General features: G+C 50.1%; 6 protein-coding genes across 6 annotated transcripts; 3 read left to right on the top strand and 3 right to left on the bottom strand.

The window, feature by feature from the left end:
* Positions 1 to 5,141: 5,141 nt before the first annotated feature.
* Positions 5,142 to 6,628, top strand: UCRPA7_7743 (putative duf1688 domain protein; the record flags this gene model as incomplete). Its single annotated transcript, XM_007920266.1, has 4 exons — positions 5,142 to 5,300; positions 5,369 to 5,681; positions 5,731 to 5,904; positions 5,985 to 6,628. The coding sequence occupies 4 exons, from the start codon at positions 5,142 to 5,144 to the stop codon at positions 6,626 to 6,628; spliced, it is 1,290 nt and encodes a 429-aa protein (XP_007918457.1).
* A 707-nt stretch (positions 6,629 to 7,335) lies between these two features.
* On the top strand, positions 7,336 to 8,983 carry UCRPA7_7744 (putative gtp cyclohydrolase protein; the record flags this gene model as incomplete). The annotated part of the gene is made up of 4 exons (XM_007920267.1): positions 7,336 to 7,524; positions 7,612 to 8,568; positions 8,634 to 8,778; positions 8,841 to 8,983. 4 exons carry the CDS (start codon positions 7,336 to 7,338, stop codon positions 8,981 to 8,983), a joined length of 1,434 nt encoding a protein of 477 aa, XP_007918458.1.
* A 642-nt stretch (positions 8,984 to 9,625) lies between these two features.
* UCRPA7_7745 (putative phytanoyl- dioxygenase family protein) lies at positions 9,626 to 10,764 on the bottom strand (the record flags this gene model as incomplete). The annotated part of the gene is made up of 4 exons (XM_007920268.1): positions 9,626 to 9,751; positions 9,864 to 10,308; positions 10,373 to 10,463; positions 10,524 to 10,764. The coding sequence occupies 4 exons, from the start codon at positions 10,762 to 10,764 to the stop codon at positions 9,626 to 9,628; spliced, it is 903 nt and encodes a 300-aa protein (XP_007918459.1).
* Positions 10,765 to 11,406: 642 nt separating this feature from the next.
* On the top strand, positions 11,407 to 13,644 carry UCRPA7_7746 (putative allantoin permease protein; the record flags this gene model as incomplete). Its single annotated transcript, XM_007920269.1, has 7 exons — positions 11,407 to 11,563; positions 11,715 to 11,782; positions 12,443 to 12,501; positions 12,560 to 12,641; positions 12,697 to 12,785; positions 12,845 to 13,164; positions 13,223 to 13,644. 7 exons carry the CDS (start codon positions 11,407 to 11,409, stop codon positions 13,642 to 13,644), a joined length of 1,197 nt encoding a protein of 398 aa, XP_007918460.1.
* A 534-nt stretch (positions 13,645 to 14,178) lies between these two features.
* Positions 14,179 to 17,200, bottom strand: UCRPA7_7747 (putative serin endopeptidase protein; the record flags this gene model as incomplete). The annotated part of the gene is made up of 7 exons (XM_007920270.1): positions 14,179 to 14,281; positions 14,437 to 14,594; positions 14,661 to 14,748; positions 14,800 to 16,519; positions 16,572 to 16,635; positions 16,684 to 17,016; positions 17,069 to 17,200. The coding sequence occupies 7 exons, from the start codon at positions 17,198 to 17,200 to the stop codon at positions 14,179 to 14,181; spliced, it is 2,598 nt and encodes an 865-aa protein (XP_007918461.1).
* A 3,036-nt stretch (positions 17,201 to 20,236) lies between these two features.
* Positions 20,237 to 23,408, bottom strand: UCRPA7_7748 (putative calcium permease protein; the record flags this gene model as incomplete). The annotated part of the gene is made up of 4 exons (XM_007920271.1): positions 20,237 to 20,692; positions 20,748 to 21,588; positions 21,646 to 22,215; positions 22,633 to 23,408. 4 exons carry the CDS (start codon positions 23,406 to 23,408, stop codon positions 20,237 to 20,239), a joined length of 2,643 nt encoding a protein of 880 aa, XP_007918462.1.
* Positions 23,409 to 24,006: the final 598 nt, after the last annotated feature.

A 24,006-nucleotide genomic window follows, 5' to 3' on the forward strand; every position in this document is an offset into this window, starting at 1 on the left:
CCTTCGAAACGTCTATACGTACGCTATCACCCCTGCCGGTTGTATCGTGGCCATATTTAATTCTTGTTCGATGCAGTGGTCCCCTCAGTTACGGCAAGATCCTCATCCAACGAAATGAAGAGACATGCCTTCCAGTCCACCTCTACTCGAAGTTCCCCGCGACAATCGCATCAAAAGGTAAGGAATTGGCAAAAAAGAGATGCAAGCTCTTAAGGTTGACGATTCTAGTGGTTTTCATATTAGAACCCATGCTAGCGACGGGCGGCTCAGCATCTAGGGCGATTGAGTTGCTCAAGGAAGCCGGCGTGAGCGAGGCGAACATCGTCTTTGTTAACCTTATTGCCTCACGAGAGGGCATTGCAAAGATCACAACACGCTTTCCGTCACTCAAGTTGGTGACTGCGGCGATAGACGAAGACATGACACCATCAAAGTGAGTTTGTGCTATCGGTTTTCCGTATGCCAGCAGCTGACATGGGAATCACTTATACAGCCACATTGCACCAGGGTTAGGTGATTTCGGCGATCGATTCTATGGTACGACGGAGTGACAGCGCATAAGCAATTGTATCCGTACTTGATGCAGAGATATGGCAATGGATCAATGAACCATATGCCGGCAGTATCTGCAGTGTGATTGTAGAAATTTCGAGTCTTCCGTTCGTCTGCACGCCATTCCGGGAATGACACGGATTGCCCGCGGCCGTTTAGGTTGCAGGAGTAGAGAAGGGTCGGGGGTCATGGCCGAGCTGACGGGTCTAAGGCCGGCCCACCCCGTGGGTTCGGCTAGATAACCTGGGAGCCACCAATTAAAATGCCAATGTATCAGCCGATAAAGACGCGGATGACACAGGGCTTTTACATTCATTCGGGTACTAGACTCACTAGCCCCCCTGCGTGCCCTGGCGTCTTGATCGTTGCGGTGGAGTGGAGGGCAGCATCCTACTCGTACATTATTCTACACCGCAATACACTACAAATAAAAATACACTAGACTGCCGATAGCGGTTGTTGGCCCGTAACCTCCACAGTCCAACGTAACTTGCAGTGCAGACGATGTGCGTGACCACTTGACGATCAAGTCCCGCCTCCTCGTCGGTCGAACATATGGAAAGTGTAACGCAGACATCACCATCAAGCTCGGAAACAGGTGAATATGGCCCGCGTTCCTATTCCTTTTGGAGTCACTGTTGAAAACGTAATGCTGACCGGTGCGGATGAGGCCATCCGAGAAAACGCTCCAAGCAAGAGGTAGGCTTCCTTTCGACAGCCCCCGTAGCTACTCTAACCGGATTCTGTTGTTCCTATATCTGCAAAGTAGTCTCGCTAACTTCTTGACTACAGCACCATGGCTCTCATGGTTCGGGCTCTGTTCTCTACGACATGGGCCCAGCAGACCCGGTCCTAGCTCAAGGGGTCACATATAATTTCATCGGAAACGAATTCGTCATCTCAAAGACGCGATCTTGGACGAAGGTCCTTGACCCCGTAAGCTTTGATACCCACTCAGCCCAACCGAAGCCCTTTTACTGAAGTGTCTTATTCGTCGCGTAGGTCTCCCAAAACTTCATAACCAGGGTTCCTGAATCTACTGGAACCGATATCCAGAATGCCATCGCCGCTGCAGAAGCTGCACAGCCTGGCTGGGCTGCATTATCATTGACTAAGAGGAGAGCTAAGATGCTGAATCTAGTTGGGGTGATCAAACAGAGCTCATCAAGAATCGTACGCATGTTACACCCGCTCACACCCTCATTGAGGTAAACGATATGCTGAGAGCTCCTGTGATACAGAGACACCATTTGTGTGTTGAGGTTGGCAAAACGCTAGCTGACGCCGAAGCCGAGTTTGACCGAGGATTAGATGCAATTGAAACTGCTTGCTCCATCACTAATGATATTGGTGGCGCACATCATCTGAACCAATCTGCCGAAATACACACAATCAACGAACCACTAGTATGGACATTCATTCATTCTTGAGCGCTGTCATCATTACTAAAACGTGTCAATAGGGAGTTTGTGTTTCTGTGTCGCCTTTCAACTTTCCATTTCTAATACCCCTTTGGTCGGTACCGTATGCAATTTTGGCGGGGAACACGGTGGTGCTCAAACCCTCCGAGAAGACACCATCAGCGCCACAGCTACTGGCTGAATGCTTTCTTCGTGCCGGTTTCCCTCCTGGAGTCTTCAACGTCGTTCACGGCGGAGCGGGGGTGGTAAACAGATTACTATCGGAGCCGCGGGTGCGGGCAGTGAGCTTCGTGGGATCAGACATCTCTGGTGAGCGAGTATACGAACACGCCAAAGCGACACGCAAGCGAATTCAGGCGGAATGTGGCGGCAAGAACCATGGTGTTGTTGTGGAGGATGCCTCGAAGATGAAGTCATTGTATGCGATCGCTGGCAGTGCCTTTGGTGCTGCCGGTCAACGATGCATGGCGCTTAGTGTTGCAGTCTTTGTAGGATCGACAAAGGAGTGGATTGGCGAACTGGTCGAATTGGCCAAGTCCTTGGTCGTTGGGTGCGGAACAGATCCAACTGTAGAGGTCGGTCCGCTCATAACAGCAGCATCGAAGACACGGGTTGAGGAGATTATCACCAGCGCAGAAAGTGAGGGTGCAAAGGTCCTCCTTGACGGCAGGAAGTACTCTGTTCCAGACTATCCAGACGGCAATTTTGTTGGACCAACGATATTGACCAACGTCAAACCTTACATGACCTGCTACCAGGAGGAGATATTTGGGCCAGTTTTATGCTGTGTTGAGGTGGATACGCTCGAGGAGGCGATCGAAATGATCAATACGAACAGATGTGAGATACTAATGACTCCGGCGAGCTTTTTTAATGGAATAATCTGACATTTTACCAATAGATGGCAACGGTTGTACGATTTTCACAACGAGCCCTGTGAACTCTCGAATATTCCAGAGATCGGTCAATATTGGCCAGATAGGGATCAATGTCCCCATTCTAGGTACGCTTATCTTGTTTACTAGGTTGTCTTCGAATTGGCAAAGCTGATCGGAACCAGCACCATCAGGTCCAGTACTCAGGTCAGCTAATAAAGACTCATTTCTTGGTGGTGAGTCTCAAACATAATCATACTTGGCCTGCTTCTCACATGCCCTGCACAGATCTCAATGTATACGGAAGGAGCTCTTGGCAGTTCTTCACGATGACTAAAACAGTAACATCTCTTTGGTATTGAAGATATTATTAGGGATTCAGGCACTTGTCAAACGTTTTCGACGAGAAATAGCATCGGTTCAATCGGAAAAGTCTTGGTGCGCTTTGTCTTGGGTGACGATTCACCGCTGCGTTGATCAAGCGGAATGGGGTCCAAAGTGGTTCGAGGTCTCACATCTTTATATAAATGGTGAATAAACCCACTTCACATCAAATCCACGGAGCCTCGTAGTCGTGGCGTAGAACGAGAATTTGATTATCATTTAATCTTTAAGATACATACGTTGATCATAATTCACCCATTAGCCATCATTGGAGTGCAGTGCCAAATAGACGGTCTCCAATGTCGCCTATACCGGGTTGGATGTAACCCTTATCATCTAAACCTTGGTCAACCGCGCCAACAACAAAGCGAGTGCTTTCTGGCCATATGCTTGCAGCATTTTCCAGACCTGACGAGCTCGCCAAGATGCAGGCAAATGTGATGTGCTCAATGCCCCAGTCCCTGCAATCCAAGTGTGATTAGCAAATGTCCTTGACCCCTTTGACGCAGATAGTAGGGTGGCCACTTGACCGGCTCTGGTAATCTTGTGGGTATGGTCTTACTTCAATATGTTAATTGCAGCGCCGGCAGTGCCTCCGGTAGCTACCACTGGATCAAGAATAAAAGCGCGTTTAATATTTGCGCCCTTCGGCGCCAGCTTGTTGTAGTATTCGATGGGCTGCAAACTCTGCTTTTCCCGGAAGATGCCCAGATGATAGATGACCATATTCGTATCTGACGGCAGATGGGACACAAAAGGCTCCATCATGGCAAGTCCGGAGCGCAAGATGACGATAATTGCAATCTTCTCATCTGGTGAAGGCGGAGGTGATATGGCGCTCTTGGCGATGATTGCTGTTAGGTCTGAAATGATAGCGCGGACTTCCAAAGGCCTCAGAGAGCGGTCGCGCAACTTTGCTAGCCCTGAGGCGTAGGCAGGATCACTGATGATGACGGAATTCGATGCCATCTTGCGGGAAGCTTATGCTATGCGTGATGTGATGTCTTGCCGCCTCAAGATGAACGATGATGTTTCCGAAACTTGTCAGCTATTATAAGAGCTGAATGTGCTTCAAGGAGCATCAAAGATGTGTAAGACCAGACCACGACGGTGCAAAGTCAAGGAAATGGATATACACAAGCCTGGAGACGCCATTGTTCTCGCTCTTTCGTATCGATGTCTCTGACGAGGACTAATTAAGTAGTATTCGAGACTAAGATGAGAATGTCCGCGGGTCTTCAGTAGTGTGTTGTCCGTCCGGTGACATCCAATGAGATGATGTGCAAGTCCTTTCTGGCGTCTGTTCCTACCAGAGCCGCGATCGGGGCCCATGATTGTCCACAGCGGGGCGCACATTCGATAAGGCGAGGAGACACTTAATCGCTGATAGCAGCCTCCCAAGACTTGTGATAAGATACCGCAGACGCTTGACGCACTGTGAGATAGACGAGATAGTGCTCATGATAAGATGGCTCAGGGAGAAGAACGCTTCAGCAAAGTCCCAATCTGTTCTAGATACCCTTTTCCCCAGTGCCGATAGCAGGGATCAAGGAATACAGCACATGGTATCCAGACAGTTATCTGGGCACTAGATACTTAAAACCCGATGTGGATGTACCCTTATTCATTGAATAGCATCATGGCAGCAATTTTAGCATCCAGCTAGTGAGATCCTGGCTGAATGGATGGTGGAAGATGCGTTTCCATCACCGTGTATCCATCACAATGCTGTATGTACCTGCATTCAAGGCGGGGCAGTTGTCAAAAGAACATTTGAAGTGTCACGGTGGCTGATCAGTGGAGGGGTCACATGGAAACAAACACCTTACAACACAGTCACATCCAAATCACATACAAACTCTGTACAAATCTCAAGTCCATCGATTTCTGACCTCAATTGACGACCGCCATGTCGAGCGAGGACGTGGCCTACCTGCTCAGTTTACAGGCTGTTCGTGGTCGGGCACAGCAGGTCCTCCAGGCGGCCCAAGAGGGCTCTCTCGTCAATTTCAACTATGATGCCCAACGATTGCCAGCTGTTGCAGACTTTGTAGTTGGTGTCATTCGGGTAAGCATTGGCTCAATTCCTTGCAAATGCCCTTCAAATTTCCTGAGAGGGCTGACCATCTGCGACAGCGCGACTTTGGTCCAGACAAGTTCGCTGAGATCCCTCCTCATGGTCGGTGGCAGCATTTCGATGTTGGCGGCGTGGCACGGGTGGCCGCCCTCTTGGACGAGTGGAAGGCACAGGGCTGCGACGAGCTGGAATTGACACGGCGGCTAATAGATCTGTTCTTCGTCTCAGTTCTGCTCGACGCAGGAGCGGGCGATGTGTGGAAGTTCAGAGAGCCTGGGACAGGCAGTGTCTACAATCGCAGCGAAGGCATAGCTGTGGCCTCTCTATACATGTTCAAAGCTGGTGCTTTTGGAAGTGCAGCAGGTGTCGATGGTACAGTACAAGCCCGCCGTGCGGCGTTTTCTTCGCTAACAATTACCAGGAGCTGGGCTTGTCGGCCTCAAGGAGGATGCTTTCGAAAAGTATTTTCAGATTTCTGCAGAGAACCCCATGATCGGCGTGACTGCCCGCGTCAAGCTCCTGCAGAACGTAGGATCGTCACTTCTTCAGTTGCCCAAAGTCTTTGGGCCGTCAGGTCGACCTGGCAATCTCGTTGGTGAGTTTGAGTCGCGACTTGCACGAATAAAATACAAATCACGAAGACAATTGGCGATGCTATACTAATCTTTCCTTCAGACTACTTGGTCGATACCTCACAAGGATCAAAAACACTTGACTACGAGGTCCTCTGGTCAACGCTACAAGATGTGTTGATACCATCTTGGCCGAAAGATCGGACACACATTGACGGCAAGCCTGTGGGAGATGCATGGCCGCTGAAAGTCCTGGAATTGGCAGCAGAGAAAGCAGGCACAAGCGCCACGGCCGGCACCGCAATCCAGCCCTTTCACAAACTCACACAGTGGCTTGGGTATTCCCTAACGGTACCATTTGTCCGTGTTCTGGGCTTTCAAGTGATCAATGGCGAGCTTGGAACCGGACTACCTGAATACCGAAACGGCGGCCTCTTCGTAGACCTGGGCGTCCTCCAACTCAAGCCCGACGTGCTGAAGCAAGGGTGCGCTGCCTCAGGGCAGAGTCTCCCCATGTACTCTGCGATAAGCGACACGATTGTGGAGTGGCGGGCGATGACAGTGGCCCTTCTAGACGAGCTCCATAAACTCGTCTCTGCGCAGTTTGCAAAGGAAGGCGTCCAATTGACCATGGCACAGATGCTGGAGGCTGGGACTTGGAAGGGCGGCCGTGAGTTGGCCGCAAAATATCGCCCCGAGACGAGGTCTAGCCCCATTCTCATAGATGGTGATGGCACACTTTTCTAAACTCTAGGTAGCCCGTAGCCATAATTGTCAATAGAATACAAAATGCCATACCATCTTGACATGCATTGGACCAATATCTGCACACATCTTCTTACAAACTAACCTCAGCTTTCGACATGGTGTAACACCTTGACCTGCGACGGAGCACGTATCTGGATTAGATTAGTTCTGGGTAAGGCTCGGTGCTATTACGTACTGTGTTATTGAATCAGACTACTATGACAGTTCAGCTTATCTCCGTCAGTGCTGCATGTACCCAGTGTGTTGCCGTTATCTTAGCAGATACAGCACAGTCTCCGCTGAGATAAACTCAAGAGGCCCCTCAGTGATAAGAACTGCACACTTCCTTGCAAGCTTGATAATGACACGGGCTAGCAGGTGCCTATCATACTGGCTGGCTCCGGTCCCATATCAGTGCGGTCATTGACGCTAATCGCATCTTGATGTGTCTTATCGCTCGCTGAATCCACCAGTATCGTCGCCATTGCGGCTGCTGATACCGTGGGGAAGACTCCTCCATCTCAAAAGCTGTAGAGATATCCACGTGTGCCTGAAAAACATGCGAGCACGATCTAGTAAAGGAAGATCAGATCTTTTGCCGCGCTCCGAAAGGCGCAAGTCCTGGCCGAGCACACTAGAGCCAGTCCCAGTCATTCCTTCTCTATAAACCCGATTCCCGACTGCTCCCCTATGCCTGCAGCTACATTATGAACACAAGTTATTCTCTTGAGCTCGTCGAGTCTAATTCTTCGAGGCCCAAGAAGCGACCAAGGCTGGACACAATGGCACTTGACACCGGTATCAGGATGGAGGAGGACGTTGTAGATGTCCCCAAGAAGGCACCTCCTCCCGCCGCGCCCAAGCCTGCGCCAAAGCTCTTCAGCAACCGTATAATCGTACGTCCTATCACTCGCCTATTCATCACTCTGCTGCAAGTGTCAGCCTCATATTGGATTTTCAAATGCTGACCATAGTAACCACAGTTGACCACGTATCCAGGCCAAAGTGTAGTTGATCCCATACCGCTGAAATGGGGTGCGGAGGATCCTAACGAAAGAGGGCCGGTCTTGGTCTCTCGTAACGGCGCGACCCTGACGAGGCGGAACGCCATCGGTGCTCATGGCGGCAGTTACTGTATATACAACGCACTGGCGATGGCTGCGGGCGATCTACCCCCGGATTTTAAGCCCAGCTTCAAGAATACACAGCCGACCTTCGACTTCCCACAACAACCCGCCTGGTCAGATCCTACCAAGATTGTGGCCATGGACCCTTTTGGCCACAATGTTGTCCAGTACTACCAAAAGCATCTGGACGCGGGACTGGATCTCCGGCCGACCATCGCCGTCACTCGTGCAAATATGCGTGTGGCGGAGGTCACAGAGTCTATTCGGGAGGGCCGTCTCGCCGTGGATGGTAACATTGTTGTCAATCAAGGGGGCGACGTGCGGGTCACAAAAGCTGCTGTTGAGCCTGTCTGGTATCTTCCTGGCGTGGCGTCTCGGTTCGGAATCGACGAGGGGACACTCCGCAGGGCATTGTTTGAGTACACAGGCGGCAGCTATCCTGAGCTTGTGACAAGGCCTGACATCAAGGTTTTCTTACCTCCCATCGGTGGCCTCACCGTTTATATTTTCGGCCCTCCTGAAAGGGTGTCAGATCCCAATGTCAAGCTGGCACTGCGGATTCACGACGAATGCAATGGTTCCGATGTCTTCCAGTCAGATATCTGCACATGCAGGCCGTACCTTGCATTCGGAATCGAGGAAGCAATAAAAGAGGCGCAGAACGGTGGCTCGGGCGTCGTCATCTATTTCCGTAAGGAAGGACGAGCCCTAGGAGAAGTCGTCAAGTACTTGGTATACAATGCTCGCAAGCGAGGCGGTGACACTGCGGACAAATACTTCGAGAGAACGGAGAATATCGCAGGCGTCAGAGATGTAAGTCAACATCATTTACCTCATCGTGCTCCTCCTCAAGAAATAAGCCCTAAGAAGATCTGTAGATGCGGTTTCAAGCGCTCATGCCCGATATCCTGCACTGGCTAGGCATAAAGAAGATTGATCGCATGCTTTCAATGTCAAACATGAAGCACGACGCCATCGTCGAACAGGGAATCCCCATCTTGGAACGTATCCCAATCCCAGACCGTGAGTTGTTCCAAACCCTTGATGTGCTCTCGATTTCTCTACAGCTTGCTAACACAATGAAGACCTCATCCCTGAGGATTCACACGTCGAGATCGATGCCAAGATCAATGCTGGCTATTTCACAACAAGCAAGACATTGTCTGAGGACGAGCTTAAGGAGATCAAGGGCCGTGGCTGGCAGAGCTGGGAGGACGTGACGCATTAATAAAATGTATAGCGTATATGTATTTCGTTGTTCGGGCCGGATAAAAGCCGCATTTGGATTAGATGGCCGGTCAAACTACCATTTAGAATACCATAGCATTCCAATATCTCAATAATGATCTCAGTGGTGTTGTGTGACGTGACTTCGCACAATCTAGCTCGCCTATGAGTCGCCTACGGATAGCATCATTAATTATAGGAAAGACTCAGAGCCTTGTCATTAGTGAGCTTCTGAGTGGGTGTTACAGTTACGTTCAATTCTGAGTGAAACTGACGGATGCTCGATTCTCTCAGGCCGTGATACAAATCTTGGCACAATTCGCCTTGTCTCATGTGTAGTACACGCTTCCGCTTCTTTATGAAACGATGAACAGCATGTATGATGGCATTTAGTTGGTATTTGAATTCGATTGATAAAAGATTTGTACTACGAAAGAAGGCAACATAAGCGGAAACGCCGGAGAAAATTAATGCGTAAAGGGAACTAGACAACCATTCGCAAACACTTCTTCTGTCCTGAACCTCATAAGATTTTTTTTGTACCCGCAACATGCTATGTTCACATCAGTAGCCCGTTCACAAAAGCAGCACTTGAATAGATAGCTCATGTAGCATGTCTGAAGGCAATTTATTGGGCATTGAGTTACTCCAGATAAGTTGGCCGCAAGTTGAAGATCGTATCATTTGTGGTCTTTTCAAACTCCTCTTCACCATAAAACTGTGCTCTGACGTCTACCATGTCACCAGCATTGCCAAGGAAGAAGTTCTGCTGAGCAAAAGGAAGGTGAACCCTCATAGTATAATTAGGAAAGACTGGGCTCTGTAAGTGTATGGTCAGTATACTTGACTATGCAGCCGGGTATGTGGATGATGTGACTTACTGCGTATCCAAGTCCAAGCATGATTCGATGCTTGTCGCTTTCATTTGGCATACCGGCATGCCACAATCTTAAGTCTCGGATCATGATATCTCCTTGGCAGCACAGGGGCTGAATAGGGGGACGGATTTTCATGCGTGTTGCCTTCGCCTCCTCAGTGATGGGAGGAATAGGCTCACCCTTACGACAAACAGGATACTGTGGCATTCCTGTCTCCGTGGCCAGTTGCTGGTCCCGCCACGTGGCCTGAGCGTGTGATCCAAGCCAGAATTCAGTTGCGCCATTCTCAACGCTGAAGTCGCAAAGGGGAATGTTGGCAATGAAGTAATAAGGGTACAAGGGATGAGCAAAAGACCCATCCTTGTGCGACAGTTGGCGCATGCCCTTTGTGTTGGCCAAGGCCGTGTTGGCAGTTAACCAGTTCCAGACTGGCTTGTGACCAAGGTAGCTATAGCAAATCCTGTGTAAGTGGAGATGAAACTGAAAACGAAGTAAGAGCCGCGGAGACTAACGCATTGGCAAGTTGCAAGAGGAAAGGATTAAAATAAACATCCTTGTGCAGATATTCAGGGTCTGTCACGGGAGGTCTCTGCAGGAAATTGGCTTCACAAAAACGGTCAGCATCTCGTGCCTCTTGTGGGACTAAAGTTGTTCAATTCTTACACTTCACGCCGTGGTTATACTGTTGGGTGGGGTCGGCGATTCTCTTTTCTGCGTCGGCACACATCTTTTCATTGAGCTTTTGGATAATCTCAACGTCAATGACGTTCTTCAAGACAACTAATCCATCTTGGTGCATGGCTTCAAGCGCTTTACCCAGAGTCTCAAGAGAATACTTGCCACTCTGTCGCTCCTCCTCGCTCATGGGTATAGCTTGAACATGGTCTGTAGTAATTACTGCCATTTTGCTCAAGGAGTCTGAGATCTGCTGATTTTGTTCTGGAAAGTTCGTGGAGATACTGATAGTTTAGGAGGTGTCCTCTGTGTACCGTCCTACCCGAATGATTAACCAAAAGTCAAATCTATATATTGCGACTTTCTCTTCTGTTACCCCAATTGGGATCTCTCTCTCCAGTAAATTCTGAAACTCTTCTGCAAGTTTATCAGATATTCTTATGGCAAACTGTTGACCTTGTTCATCGGCAGTGATAAGCGACCAGTGCACAGATAAGGAACCGAACAGAGCAGTCGCAAGTTGCCGATACCCTTTATCTGGGCTATCGCGGAGTGCTCATCCTTTATCAGGTCTCTAGAGACTTGAGATACAACTCAACCAAAGTAGGCGGGGGATGTGGAACCGCTAGCTCCTGGACAGGCTGGGCATTGTGCAGCCGTTACCATGTTTGGTGAGGTCTGGAGATAACGGGTGGCCTTACCCACACTACGGTCCAACTTGAATGTTCGCCTTGCTCGGGTATAGGTGCCATCTCGGCAATAATAAGATTATGGTCTTTCGACTTTAAATCCTCTGCTCTCGTGTTGTGCTTTGCAAGTTATTCCCGTTTGTCCTATGTGATTCTTTGTATTTGCAAAGCAGGGCTTCACGATGGGTTTACCGAAGTTCTCTCTCAGCCAGGCAAAAGCCTCCGTTTCCCATGCTTTTTCAAGCTGGGAGAACTTTAAGCAGGCTATGCAAGTGCGGGATACGCTAGACGCGGATCAGTATTACTATGTAAATGCCGACCCGGCGTGGATGAATGAGGGTAAGTCACCGTTATTCAATATTTCAATGCGTGAAGCTGTAAGCTGACCATGTCGTGTTATAGATTTGGAGCCTACGCCTCCTGAGAAAAGAAGTGAGAATATTCGATTGAAGGATATAATCAAATGTTCATGGATCTGATTTATGAATAGCATGGGGATTCAAGACGTACTGCATGTTTTTCTTCGGCCTATCTTTCGGAAATTGGCCTTTAGGTGCTGTAAGTACCTATCTCTGATTGATACATATCAAATAACATTCTCCAGCTCTCAGAGAAGCTAATTGGTTGTGGTTATTCAGGCAATGGTCGGTATCGGCCTTAATTGGTGGCAAGCCATCGTTGTCATCTTTGTATCTCAACTCATTGCGTCCATCGTTATGGCTCTGAACTCTCGCTCTGCAACAGTCTACCATATCGGATATCCTGCAGTTGCTAGGACTGTCTTTGGCCTTGGTGGGAGCTACTACTTTGTCGGGGCGAGAGCCGTGCTAGCAGCTGTGTGGTATGGCGTTCAATGTACGTTCCGAAATCCACCTCCACAGTCATACAACCGATATAGTGCCATAAAAAAGTTGCTAATATTGAGATAACGCAGTATATTCAGGTGCCTCGCATGTATCGAATATGCTCCGCGCAATCTTCGGCAATTCCTACAAGAATATGCCGAATCATTTACCTGCATCTGCCGGAATTACAACGAACAAGATGCTGTCATTTTTTCTATTTTGGGCTGTTCACTTTTTCTTCTGCTTCTTCCGACCTTATCAATTGAAGAAGTTCTTTTGGTTTAAGGGTTTTATCATGCTTCCCGCAGTCTTTGGAGTGTTCATCTACTGCATGATCGAATCGAAGGGGCATGTTAGTAACTCTCTTCCTCAGGTGAAAGTATCTGGCGGGATGGGCTGGTTCATCATGCATGCCATCAACAGCGGCATGGGGTACGTCTTTTCACTCTTCCATAATAGAATCTGAGAGCTAAACGCCATTCAAATTTAGCAATAGCGCAACTCTGATCACAAATCAGCCGGATATCGCACGTTGGAGTTCAAACCGAAACGCGGCTCTTTTGGCGGCAGTGGTGAGTGGTTCCAGAGTTGCGCGAGACGTTAGGACCGCTAATCTGGTGTCATTAGTTGGTGAAGCCAGTCTCTGTTACTCTTGCTGCAAGTCTTGGAATTCTTGGCACTGCGGCCATCAATGGTAAATGGGGGCTGACGCTTTGGTGTGTACATATCCCACTTACTCTATCGCATAGCAACGTTGCTTACCAGCTTACAACAGGAACCCTTGGGATCTATTGGATGCCATTCAAGATCATCACAACGGCTCTGGAGCCCGCTTTGCGATTTTCCTCGCCGCCTTACTCTGGACTATAGGGTTTCTGGGAACGAATATCGCTGCCAACATGATTCCGTTTGGCTCCGATGTAGCCATGTTATGGCCCCGTTATATCGACATGAAGCGTGGCTTCTTTATTGTGGCATTTCTGAGTTATGGAATTGTGCCATGGAAAATCTTGTCTTCTGCAGCTGTTTTCACAACTTTCTTATCCGGCTATGGATTGTTCATGGCCAGTGTTGTCGGTATTATGCTTGCTGAATGTGAGTCGCAGACACCTTGAAACAAGCTGAAATAAATGACTGGCTGACTGCTTTCTAGATTATTGGATGAGCAGAGGCAATGTCTTCCCAAGCCATCTATTCGACCCACGGAAAACGAATATCCATTATCGCTATCACAAGGGATGGAATCTACAGGCTTTGATTGCGTATATTGTGGGTATCGCCTTGCCGTTCCCTGGATTCGTAGCTTCACTTGGTGCCAAGGGTGTCAGCAGTGCAGGCCAGCGTCTCTTCTATCTTGGCTGGCTGCTCTCATTCACAGTGTCGCTTGTGCTGTATCCCTTGATATGCAAGTTCTGGCCCACACAAAATCAAAAGATCATTCGCGAACGGGGCTTGACTTGGGAGGAAAATGCCAAGGCGCCTTTAACTGGACAGGACACAGTTACGGTAGAAGAGGTTGACCCGACCATGGAAGACATTAAAGCCTTGGAAGATAGCAAGGAAGCTATGGTCTAGAAGATATCAGACTAATAGCTGACTGCGTGCCATTGATCACTGGTGCAAATCACCATTGTGGTCATTCCATGACGCCATGACTCATGATACGGTTTAGATCATAAATGTTTATGATAAGTGATTCATAAGGCATATCTCGGGTTCTGGCAGAGTTGCATGAGGGTGTTTGAGAAAGATCAGACCTCCTTCAAAACGCAGTCGGTTGCTACCAAGATATTGCCCACTAGACTAGAATACCGCGTAAAAAAGCGTTTCCACAATAGATTTTTGATAGGTAATGCCACTTGTCAAGATGCTTGGTCTTGTCCACAATGGATAAAGCAGAGGCTCTAGAGGTTCTATAAGATGCATATCACTCTATTTTCCACACTCATTTCGGTTCAAAAATCTACCGGGCCAACATTGGATCCAGGACATCTCTTCCGGGACTTGAAAACATCTTCACTTAATTTTTTGAAGTTGAAAAGACATTTACATGACCGTCATTGTCGTGGTAGCTACTTTTTTGAGCCGCTATCACACTAGTCTTGGGATTCAAGGCGTGTAAGGGAGAACTGTGATGACTGGTGTTTTCCAAATATCCCAGTTGTCGGAGTGACTCGGGTCACTAAACGGAACAAGAGCAGCAAAGCGCATACTGGAAGCCTATCGTCAGTCTTTGATTCCTGAAAACGACACGGAAGTACCCACGTATAGTTCCCTGGTGCAATGTAAGAGCCATTTGACAGCTTCCCGAGCCACCAGAAGCCTTGCTGGTACCAACTGTATGTAGTAGTACGGAAGAGATCGTACTGTGGCATGCTGAGAACGTCTTCTTTATCCATGGAAGCTGGGTCGAAGTTCCAGTAGCTGTTGGAGCCAGTAAAGGTAGTCGCTGAGCCTACGTAGCCATTCTTCCCGATCTCAGGAGGGTAGCTCCACTTCGATTCCTTCCAATCGGCCTCGAAAATCTGCCATTGAGCACATTAGACGCTGCTCTGTGGGAGTAAGACAGAATTATGCGAAGGTATACTCACATCCCAACGAATTTCTTTCGTCCCCCATTTCAACTCTGTGTAGACCTTGGGGAAATTCTGCGCGTACCAGCTCAGATTGAAGTCGTACCTTAAAGAGGGTCAGCAACTTGGAGAAAGTCTCAAATGACGCAACACTTACGTGTGGAAGTACTGGATATCGTCTCTGTTTACGCCACCAACCTGGAATGGCGTGGTATCGGAGAAGACCGTATTGCGTAGTTGTTTCTTGAGGTCGAAACCCGCTCCCATATAAGGGATGGAGAGCTCTTCGCCATTACTTCCAGAGATGAGCACCTTTCCGCTGTAGATGGGCAGCTGAGCCTCGTCATAGCCGGTAGGAGGAGCGAAGTTGAATTGTGCCGCCTTTGACTCTCCTGGCTTGACGGTAAACGTACCCGATGGGAAGCTGACCGTAGGAACGTAAGTCTTCGGCTCAATATCCCACAGGGCGTCGAGAAAACTGGGATACGATGATTGCGAGTCGAAACCGCCTGCTGCCTGAAGGCTGAAAGTGTAGGTCACTGGGGTCTTGCCGTTGTTGGTAATCTGGACCTTCTGGTATCGGCTGTGATGACCGGTATCATTGAGGGCGAAGTTGTCAAAGGTGAGCTGAGTAGTGTAGTTCAGAACTCTCCAAGCATCAACCAAGCCGCTCCCGACCTGCGGAACGGGAGCCCAATAGCCATAATCGACTGGGTTGGCATCTGGGGGCATCGTCTGCCACGGCAAAGCACGGCCGCTAGAGACAATACGATTCGTGATCTGCTTCGCAATGGCATTGCCATGAACAGCGCGACCACCGAAAGCAGATATGTACAAGGCGGCAATACCAGCAACATACGGAGTAGCCATAGAAGTGCCACTCATGATTGCCCACTGGTCGCCTGGGTATGAGCTTAGAATGTTCGCGCCAGGAGCAGCAACATCAGGCTTGATCTCCAACTCATAGGTGCCACCCCAAGTAGTGTAGTAAGACGGTATACCACCGGCTGAGTTGTAGACACCGACCATCCAGTCAGGATAGTAGGTGAAGTCAGCTGTAACATTGCCTCCATCTTTGATATGAGCGATCATGGCCTCGCCAGCCGCAGCCTCAATCATAGCAATCTCAGAGCGGTAATCTGTCGTCGTCGGGTAGTTCATTGGTTGATCTGTATCGTAAAACAGAATGTACTGAGCCCCAAACTTGTACAGGTTTGCTTGCTTTTGAGCGAAGAGACAGCCACCGCGACGAGCAAGAACGACATACCCAGACAGGTCAGGGGTGTCAGCAGGGAGGGCCGAGCAGGCTTGGGCCTCGTCGGTTGTGTTGTAGGAGATGGGATAAATCGACCAGCCCACGACATCCCAGGGGTCTCCCTGGTTGCCTTGAAGATATCCCACATTCGTGACATTGACTTGGCCATCCTTGACGAAAGAGGCTTTGAAGGGCAAAGCAGCACGAACATTGGGGTCCATAGAGGCGACAGCTACAACACCTTTGCCCGAGGATCCGGAGCTGCCGTAGAAGACACCATCTTGTCCTGAATTGCCGGCAGCGATTGTAACAACGACACCCTGGCCAACTAGACGAGATGCCACAAGAGCCCAAGGACCATCGGAGAATCCACTGGGCCCACCAATGCTGCTCGTGATAATGTCTGCCCCATCGTTGTATGCCATGAGGAAAGCATCAATCAGGGTGTCTTCATCAGTAGAGTCGTAGGCAGCAAAGACCTTGTATGACATGATTGTTGCATCCGGAGCCACACCAGTGAACCACTCGGTCTTGCCAGCAACAATACCCGCGACATGAGTGCCATGACCCAAACTGTCTTTGGGATCTGAGTCGGGCTCTTTGTCCGAGTAATACGGCCATTCTAGAAGAGTCAGACAGACTGGCGTGATATTTCTGAACAGATCTCAGCTTACCGCCGTCACCGACAAGATCATAACCACCAGCGACCTTGAAGCCCGGTCCAAATCCACCTCCAAGCTTTGGACGTCAGCACTTAGCCAGTGTCCTGGGTGAGAAATCACTCACTGCAGGATGGGTGTAGTCTGTACCAGTATCAACAATTGCAACCTTGACTCCTTTGCCCGTGATACCGGCAGCGTGTGCCTTATCGACTCCTGTATATGCGTGTGCTGAGTAGTTAGCAGCAGCAGCGTCGTCTGCAAAGCCCTCTGGAGTGATTCCCAGTGAGTAACGCGCAGCTGGCCAAGCCTTGGTGACCTGGGATATAAGACCAAGGCTGTCTACATTGTCCTTGGTCGACTCTACGCTGAGACCGGTGAAGACTTCTGACTTGAAAGTCTTGATAATCTTAGCACCGCTATTCGCAAGCTTGGTCGATACCGTATTGATGTCGGCAGCCTATATGTGTGAGTTGCTATGAGGTGGGACGAAACGAGGAGCAATTACTTACAGGGACCTCGAGAATATATTTGTTTGGGGCACGAATGGTGGCTTCCTTGATCGGCACGAGCTTCTGCTCCAGCTGCTCGGCGGCGTAAACACCGGCGGCCGGCAAAGCCGCGAGGAGGCTGAGAAGATACATCTTGACTGCGCGATTGACCTCAGGGGCAGAGACCTGCAAAGAAAGTCCGAGGATGGACACTCCTCTTTATACATCAATGATCTTCTTGTTCTGAGGAGCATCTCATAGCTCATGTCCCTCCACGGAAGGTGTATATCAAACCATCCGACATCCGCCATCCGCAGCTCTTACATGGTTATTGTCATGCTATACGGTTCCGAACCAGTGTCAATGGAGTGGGCTCTGCCTGCTGGGATCGCACCTCGAGATGCTGCGCCGTTGCTTGGCGCTATCTGGGGGTCCCTGAAGCTCATATTCTATGCAGCTTCCATCATCATAAGACCTGCATATTAGGTTCCGAACGAAGCTTGCGAAATTGCTGATCTAGAAGACATGCGACATGAGATCATGAAGCTTCCGCACTGGCCTTTTGCCCTTCACGACCTGCCAAGCCTGCAGATAAGGGCTAGACTTGTCCAAACAAGCCAATGTCCTGTCTATTTTTGTAAGGTCGCAGTCAAGGGATCTGACATGCGGCGTTGACAACCACGGGACGTACTTGACCCAAGCTCCTTACGGGCAAAGATGTTGAACCTGCATGGGAACCCCTGGCAGACGAGGGGTTAAGCTTCTCTTCCCAACCGTGTGCTTCTTGTCGGAGGATTCTGATGACAGCGGTATCGCGATAAGGGCCCTACTCTAACAGCAGAGCGAGAAAATTGCCGGAGGCCAGTTGCCAATGACTGTACCTTAGTTTGGCGGGGAGTGTCGTGATGAGGTTGGGAGCATGGCGGGGAGTTCCATAGAAGGCCAGTCTTTATGATTGACAACCTACTTTCACAGCTTTCGGAAGTCCAAAAATCCATGATAAGAATTCGTGAAAGGATGGTCGCAATGTTAGAGACTTTGGCCTTTGTCATGCTTTGCTCAAGTGCGATGCTGTCATCACTTGCGACAAGTTACGTTTGGTGGATGAGCTTCCACATTTCCCTGCGTTTTGGCCGCGTAAAAATGTTGGTAGCGATGTCGTCTGCCTACAAGGAAGACGCTTGTGTTTAATTCCACCGACTGCAGCCAGGTATTAATTGACACCCCAGAAAGCTTGACTTCGCGATGCCAAGAGCTTACCAGAACCCAACTCGGCAGCTGATAACCAGGGACCTTCCATTTTCATGGGAGGGACTGTATATCGATGCTGGAGCGCCTGGTACCGCAACTACCACCGCTTAAGGCATGTATACCTTTATTGCAGGTCATGTCGAGCATCGCTTCTTGACCAGTGTGATGGACAAAAAAATTGAGTAGCTATCCGTACAGCTCATCTGATGCAAAGATACATAATGTAGAACGTGTTTGCCTTTGATCTGGGGCGACGCTGCACTGGAAGGGAGATCCATATCATGGGCCATTCCTCTAATTGTCATAAGTAAGGTGGGAGACATATATCAGAGGCATCCGACTGCCATGCGGAGGGGCCGGGTTGCTGGAACGACTCGCCGATGGTCCGTCTCGGCGAAATTCCACGACCCCGGGTTCTCGATGGTGACAGAGCAATGACAGGGGGACGGTGACCTCCTGGAAAGATTGATCTGCAGCCTGCATGGTTGTGGGATGTCAAAATACAGAATATGAGATAGGAAGCAGGGTCGCTTTGGTACTTATTTGATCTTCGTAGGAGAGATGTGAGTTGACGAACTAGTCAGCCCGCCTGGTGAAGCCTTGATCGAGAAATGAAGATGCGATGAACTTCCTCTCTCGAACATACGCTACGCCGTGGAAGTAAATGGGGGAGGGGGTTACATCTGCCATACCAAGCTTACTACGACATCAAGACTGAGACCAACAAGTCGAGCGGCCGCCAAACGCGGGTAAAAGATTGCCGTGCAATTTGTGCAATTCATGTTGCGGCATAGCTGGACATTCAGTATTGGTATTGGGGAAAGGTAATCGGTCGACATGCACGGCGCCCAGAGGATGAAGACAGTTCGCAAGATGGTCATTCGACCCCATTCAGACATCAAGAATGTGAAAAGGTTTGTTGTTTGGTTTTCCTCTTCGCGTCCAGGGCAAGCCCTCGGAAACCGCAATGAAAAAAAAAAAAAAAGATAGGCCAGTCAGACGTCCATCGACGCCCACCCTGCCCAAGCGCCCGAAGGCAAGACCTCGGGAAATCAGGGTAGAGATCATCACCACTCTCTATACAGTCGCCGCCAAAGGCAACGACCGCCATCCTTGCGGACAGGGCGAGAGTAAAAGTCGGCTTCACTCTAGGGCATCGAGGATTTGTAGTCATCAACCTGGTTGGGATCTGTGGCTCCTTTAGGGAACCTAGAAGAGGTCGAATACTATAGAAATGATTCTCCTGAAAAGGGGGGAAAGAAGGTCAGCAAACAAATCCCGTTTGCGCGCGTGTGCGATGCGATGCGGAGGCAGCTCATGGGGGGGACTCACTGAAGTATTGTCGACATGAAGAAGAAAAGAGAAAAATTCCAAGATGGGCGCGGGCGGGCGAGATTATATAGGGCTGCTTAGCGTGGTCTGTGCGAGCCTGCAAACTTTTTACTGCCGTCTTCCACCGCTAAAAAGTTCAAGGAACCCGCCTTGTGCAGAGCACAGCTCCACCATCACTTCCGATAGAGAGAATTGATACACTGGTTTCAAGAGATTAGACTACTTGGGTAAGTATTGCAATGGGGAATATCCGCTGATCCTATGGTAAGATTCATATAAATCATTGAAGCTTTGCTCTACTCAACTGCCTCATAACCGTGTTTCTTCGACTTGACAATTCCTTGATATTATTTACTTCAGCGATCTACTGTACTGTATGGTACCGTATTGTATTTATAGACCCCAACACCAACACCAAAATGGCAACAACCAGTAAAAGATTCCATAGACCAGCGCGTGAATGCCTGCCAAATCAGAAGCTCAACCATGACAAACTTAAGGATCGCTAACAAGGAGGACCGGTTCGACAAGTTGTACGAATCTCATCATCTGCCACCCACCCACTATCCCTCCTCATTACTACTGATTGCTCACCAATGGGGTAGCTTAGAACGCCATGCCGGTGCTTCTCCTCCCCACTGTCTTGAAAGACTCATCGCTCACGCCGTAGCTCTGCCATCCGTCTGCACCCCAGGTGTCGAATCGGCTCAGGCCGTGGACAGCGTCTGACTCCTCGCTGTAGCCACTAAGATAATATCCAACCACGACAACGAAGTAGCTGAGCAGCAGAATGCTGCCCTTGAAGTAGTTGCTCTTTCCTTCGCCGTACATGTACGACAACAAAAACACGCAGAGGATGACAGTGACCATGTCCCATTGTGGAAACAGTAGAGAGAAAGTGTAGTGCGCAAGGTCCACATCCGGCGAGGGTAGCTTCATGGGATAGATGGCAGAGAACAGGACAAGCGCAGGAATCTGGAGAAGGCAGACTTGTAGCGCGTATGCCGATCCAATCTCCATGGATAGTGCGATGTTGCCGTTCATGGCGAATGAAATGGCGTTCTGGCATACATGTTAGTAAATTAGAGGCTCAAAGACGAGGAGGAGAATGGCTTACCAGGAATTCCGTCGTGTTCGGCACGAGGGCGAACAGCGTAATACCCAGGAACTTTTCGTCAATTGCAAATCCTTCAAGAACCACATCCACCGTGTCGACAAGGATCTCAGCAATGATCGCATATAGTATGGTAGCCCCCATTAGGATCACGGCAGACTTGAGTCGGCTCCAATTTGGAGCATCGTGTCCACCGTGCGCCGCACCACTATGGGCAACGGCCTCGGCAGCCTCCTCATGATCATGGAATGTTGCAGTCCGGATTGGAGTCGGTCTGTGATTGATGCTTCCAGACCCAATCGTGCCCTTGCTGATGGATGCCGCACCAACTGTGCCAGTAGTGGATGTCTGTCGTGTGAGACCACGTGCGTCTCTAGCAGCAACCGTGGCGGCAGTGGCTGCTATCTCGGCCACTTGATGCACAAACTGATCAGACTCTGCATCTGTGAATCCAGGAAAGTGAACGGCGCCGCGCATATAATCTGTCTTGGGCGGGACGACGTGAGGAGTTGCAACAGAACCGTTGCCCCGGAGGCTGGTATTTATAGTGTGCTCACGACGGGAATGATCTTCTGAATGAGGCGGAAGTCCGACCTGTCTAAGGGACTGCCCCAAAATTCGCTTGTAGAGATGCGAGTCACGGATATCCGCGCCAGTAGCCTCAGCCCCAGTATGCATGGCTGCCCGTGGAGCGACGTGTTCCTCATGCTTCTTCTCGTCGATTTCCGTATTCCAAATGACCGCAGCATGGGTACGTAGCGTGAACCACAGACCTATGATATAGCTGAGGAACAGCATTGCCGCAGCCATATAGCAGTATGGTCGCACAGCTTCCAGGTAAAACCTGTCGTTGATAGCAGGTGTTTGAGAAAAATAACATCTCCTGCAATCGCGAGCCGACCCTTGATTAGGATGACCGTAGTTGACACAATCCAGACAGTTGAGTTCGTGTGTGCCGTAAATTTGATAGAAAAGGGTAGGCCCAAAGGCACCAATCATGGCGAAAAGCAACATGGTTGATGTGACACCGGCAGACCTGGCGTTAAAGCGTTGCGTCTTCCTCTTGATAGCGCCGAAGCACATGGAGAGGCCAGGCAGGAAGAGGATACCGGCAAAAATGGAGCCAATGATACTTCCTTCCACCAGAGCCCCCTTTCCTTGATTCAAGGCAACACAGTAAAGGAAGACCTCGACGATTGTGGAGAAGAAGGCATTGATGGCAGCACCCAGACCCATAGAAGATTGGGCCGAGATAGATGCCACAGCCTGGCCAATGAAGTATGCCAGGGGGATGATGGAGAACAGGGCCGCGACGAAGAGAAACGCGGGTGATGTGATGAAGTTCTCGATGTGTAGAACTCCGTCCAGTACAAGCCAGTCGAAGATCACAAAGAGCACAACGGCCATGAGGTTGATGAGGAAGATGTTGGTACCGTCAATGGTATATTTCCAATATTTCAAACCCACTGCTCTATAAGTGCAGAGCAAGATGGATGAGTGCGGCGCGGTTGGAATCCGGGCAGTTGAGATGTCGGATTCGAAGGACAGTGCCAGAGGATGTCTGCGCAGATGGTTCAACAACAACATAGTTACTTTGCCCATTGGAATACAGAAGACAAGGAACCAACAAATCCCAGACACGATGAACAAGGAGGGCATGATCAGCGTGTAGAAGAAGGAGAAAAAGATGACTCTTCCAATGTTCCACTGTCCACGTCCAAAAAGCCGCCTCTTCATTCGAGGAAGGTCCGTATCCGACGATGATGGTTCCCCTCGGCGGGTTCGTCCAAGCAAGCTGTCCGTCTCACTGGGCTCCGAGTCGATGCTCCGTCTGGAACGTCCGATAATCGATCTGCCCCTTTCAGGCCCGAAAAAGAGGCGGCCATACTCCAGGTCGCCGCTCTGCCACTGTTCGTATTCACTTATACTCCGGCCTTCACCCTCATCCTCGTCGATGTAGGGTTCCTGCTGCTCCAGCCGGACAAACTTGCCAAAGGGGTAGAGCAAATAGCCGGCGAGCCCCCAGAGGACTTGCCCGTATTCCCGGCCGCTACGTGTTGCAGCGAAAAGGAAGCAGACCACGGCAGCGACAAATGCAATGAGGGCTAGCCACCAACCGAAGCACAGAGTCCAGGCGATGTTGAAGAAGAGAAGCCAGTGGCTGACTCGTCCGCCCGGGGAGCTATGAATGTCTCCTTCGGCATTTTTCTGGACCGATCTATCTTTCTTGTACAACGCAGGCTTCCACAACCGAATACCGAATGGATGTGTCTCGTTGATGGCCTGTTGCCGATCCTTGAGTGTAAAGCTCTCCGCGTCACTAATGTCGTCGTCTTCGTCATCGCCACCGCCTATGTCCTCTTCGGGAGTCGTCTCCTCGTCGATAGGATCTTCGATCGGCGCAGGAGTTGGAATTGGGGTGCTCTCCTCGGCCGGGTCGCCTCCTAGGCGTGATTCATTCTGCTCGACATCTTCGTCGTCGTCTCGGCTCGAATGCACGCGGCTTAGGGCCGGGGCCATAGCGCGTCTTCGCAGCGTGGATGCCTGAGGGAAGTTCTGCATACGTCCAATCTGCTCTGCCTCAACCTCGCTAATACCATCGTCTACGGAGAAGACTTCACCGCGGTGGGGTGCCTGGGCATTCGAGGAGGCTCGGCGTGCCATGGGGGGTTTCCGGGGCCTGGGACGACCGCGATCCGGTCCGAGGAGAGGAGATCGTGCCACTTGACTGGCTCCTCGAGATTGACCACGCTCAGGGGTATCTTGTACGTGGGAATGAACGGTTAGGGACGGGGATTGGATGCTCCCTGGATAGTGAGGACGTATATTGTTAGTATCTGAGGCAGAAACAGGCTGTGAAGGTCCTTTGGGTCCGTGGGAGGGTGAATAGGAGTAGCACATACCATATGTGGCCTCTGATCTCCTCCGGATTGTATCTGATGACTGGAGGCTCTCGGAAAGGCCAGCATCATCGCGGCCGGTTAGAGACTCGTACCTAGTGAGTGCTCTAGGATCGGTTGGCGAGGGCAGACCGGAGGCATCGCTGCTATGCTGGGAGGAGGACGCGTTCTGATAAGAGGAGTCCATATCTGTCGATACCGGCAGCGGGATGGACTATGCGGTTTGGCGATGTGTGTCGGGCAACAGTCGCACGCACGCGGCGCCGGCGCAACAGCCCAAGCTATGCGAGGCGATGCGATTCTGCTATGGCTGAATGTCTCAGACAGGCCGGAAAAGTCGAGAAAAGAAGGGAAAATCGTAG

The sequence above is a fragment of the Phaeoacremonium minimum genome, assembly GCF_000392275.1.
Source record: "Phaeoacremonium minimum UCRPA7 unplaced genomic scaffold PA7_03_scaffold_552, whole genome shotgun sequence".
Taxonomy (NCBI): domain Eukaryota; kingdom Fungi; phylum Ascomycota; class Sordariomycetes; order Togniniales; family Togniniaceae; genus Phaeoacremonium; species Phaeoacremonium minimum.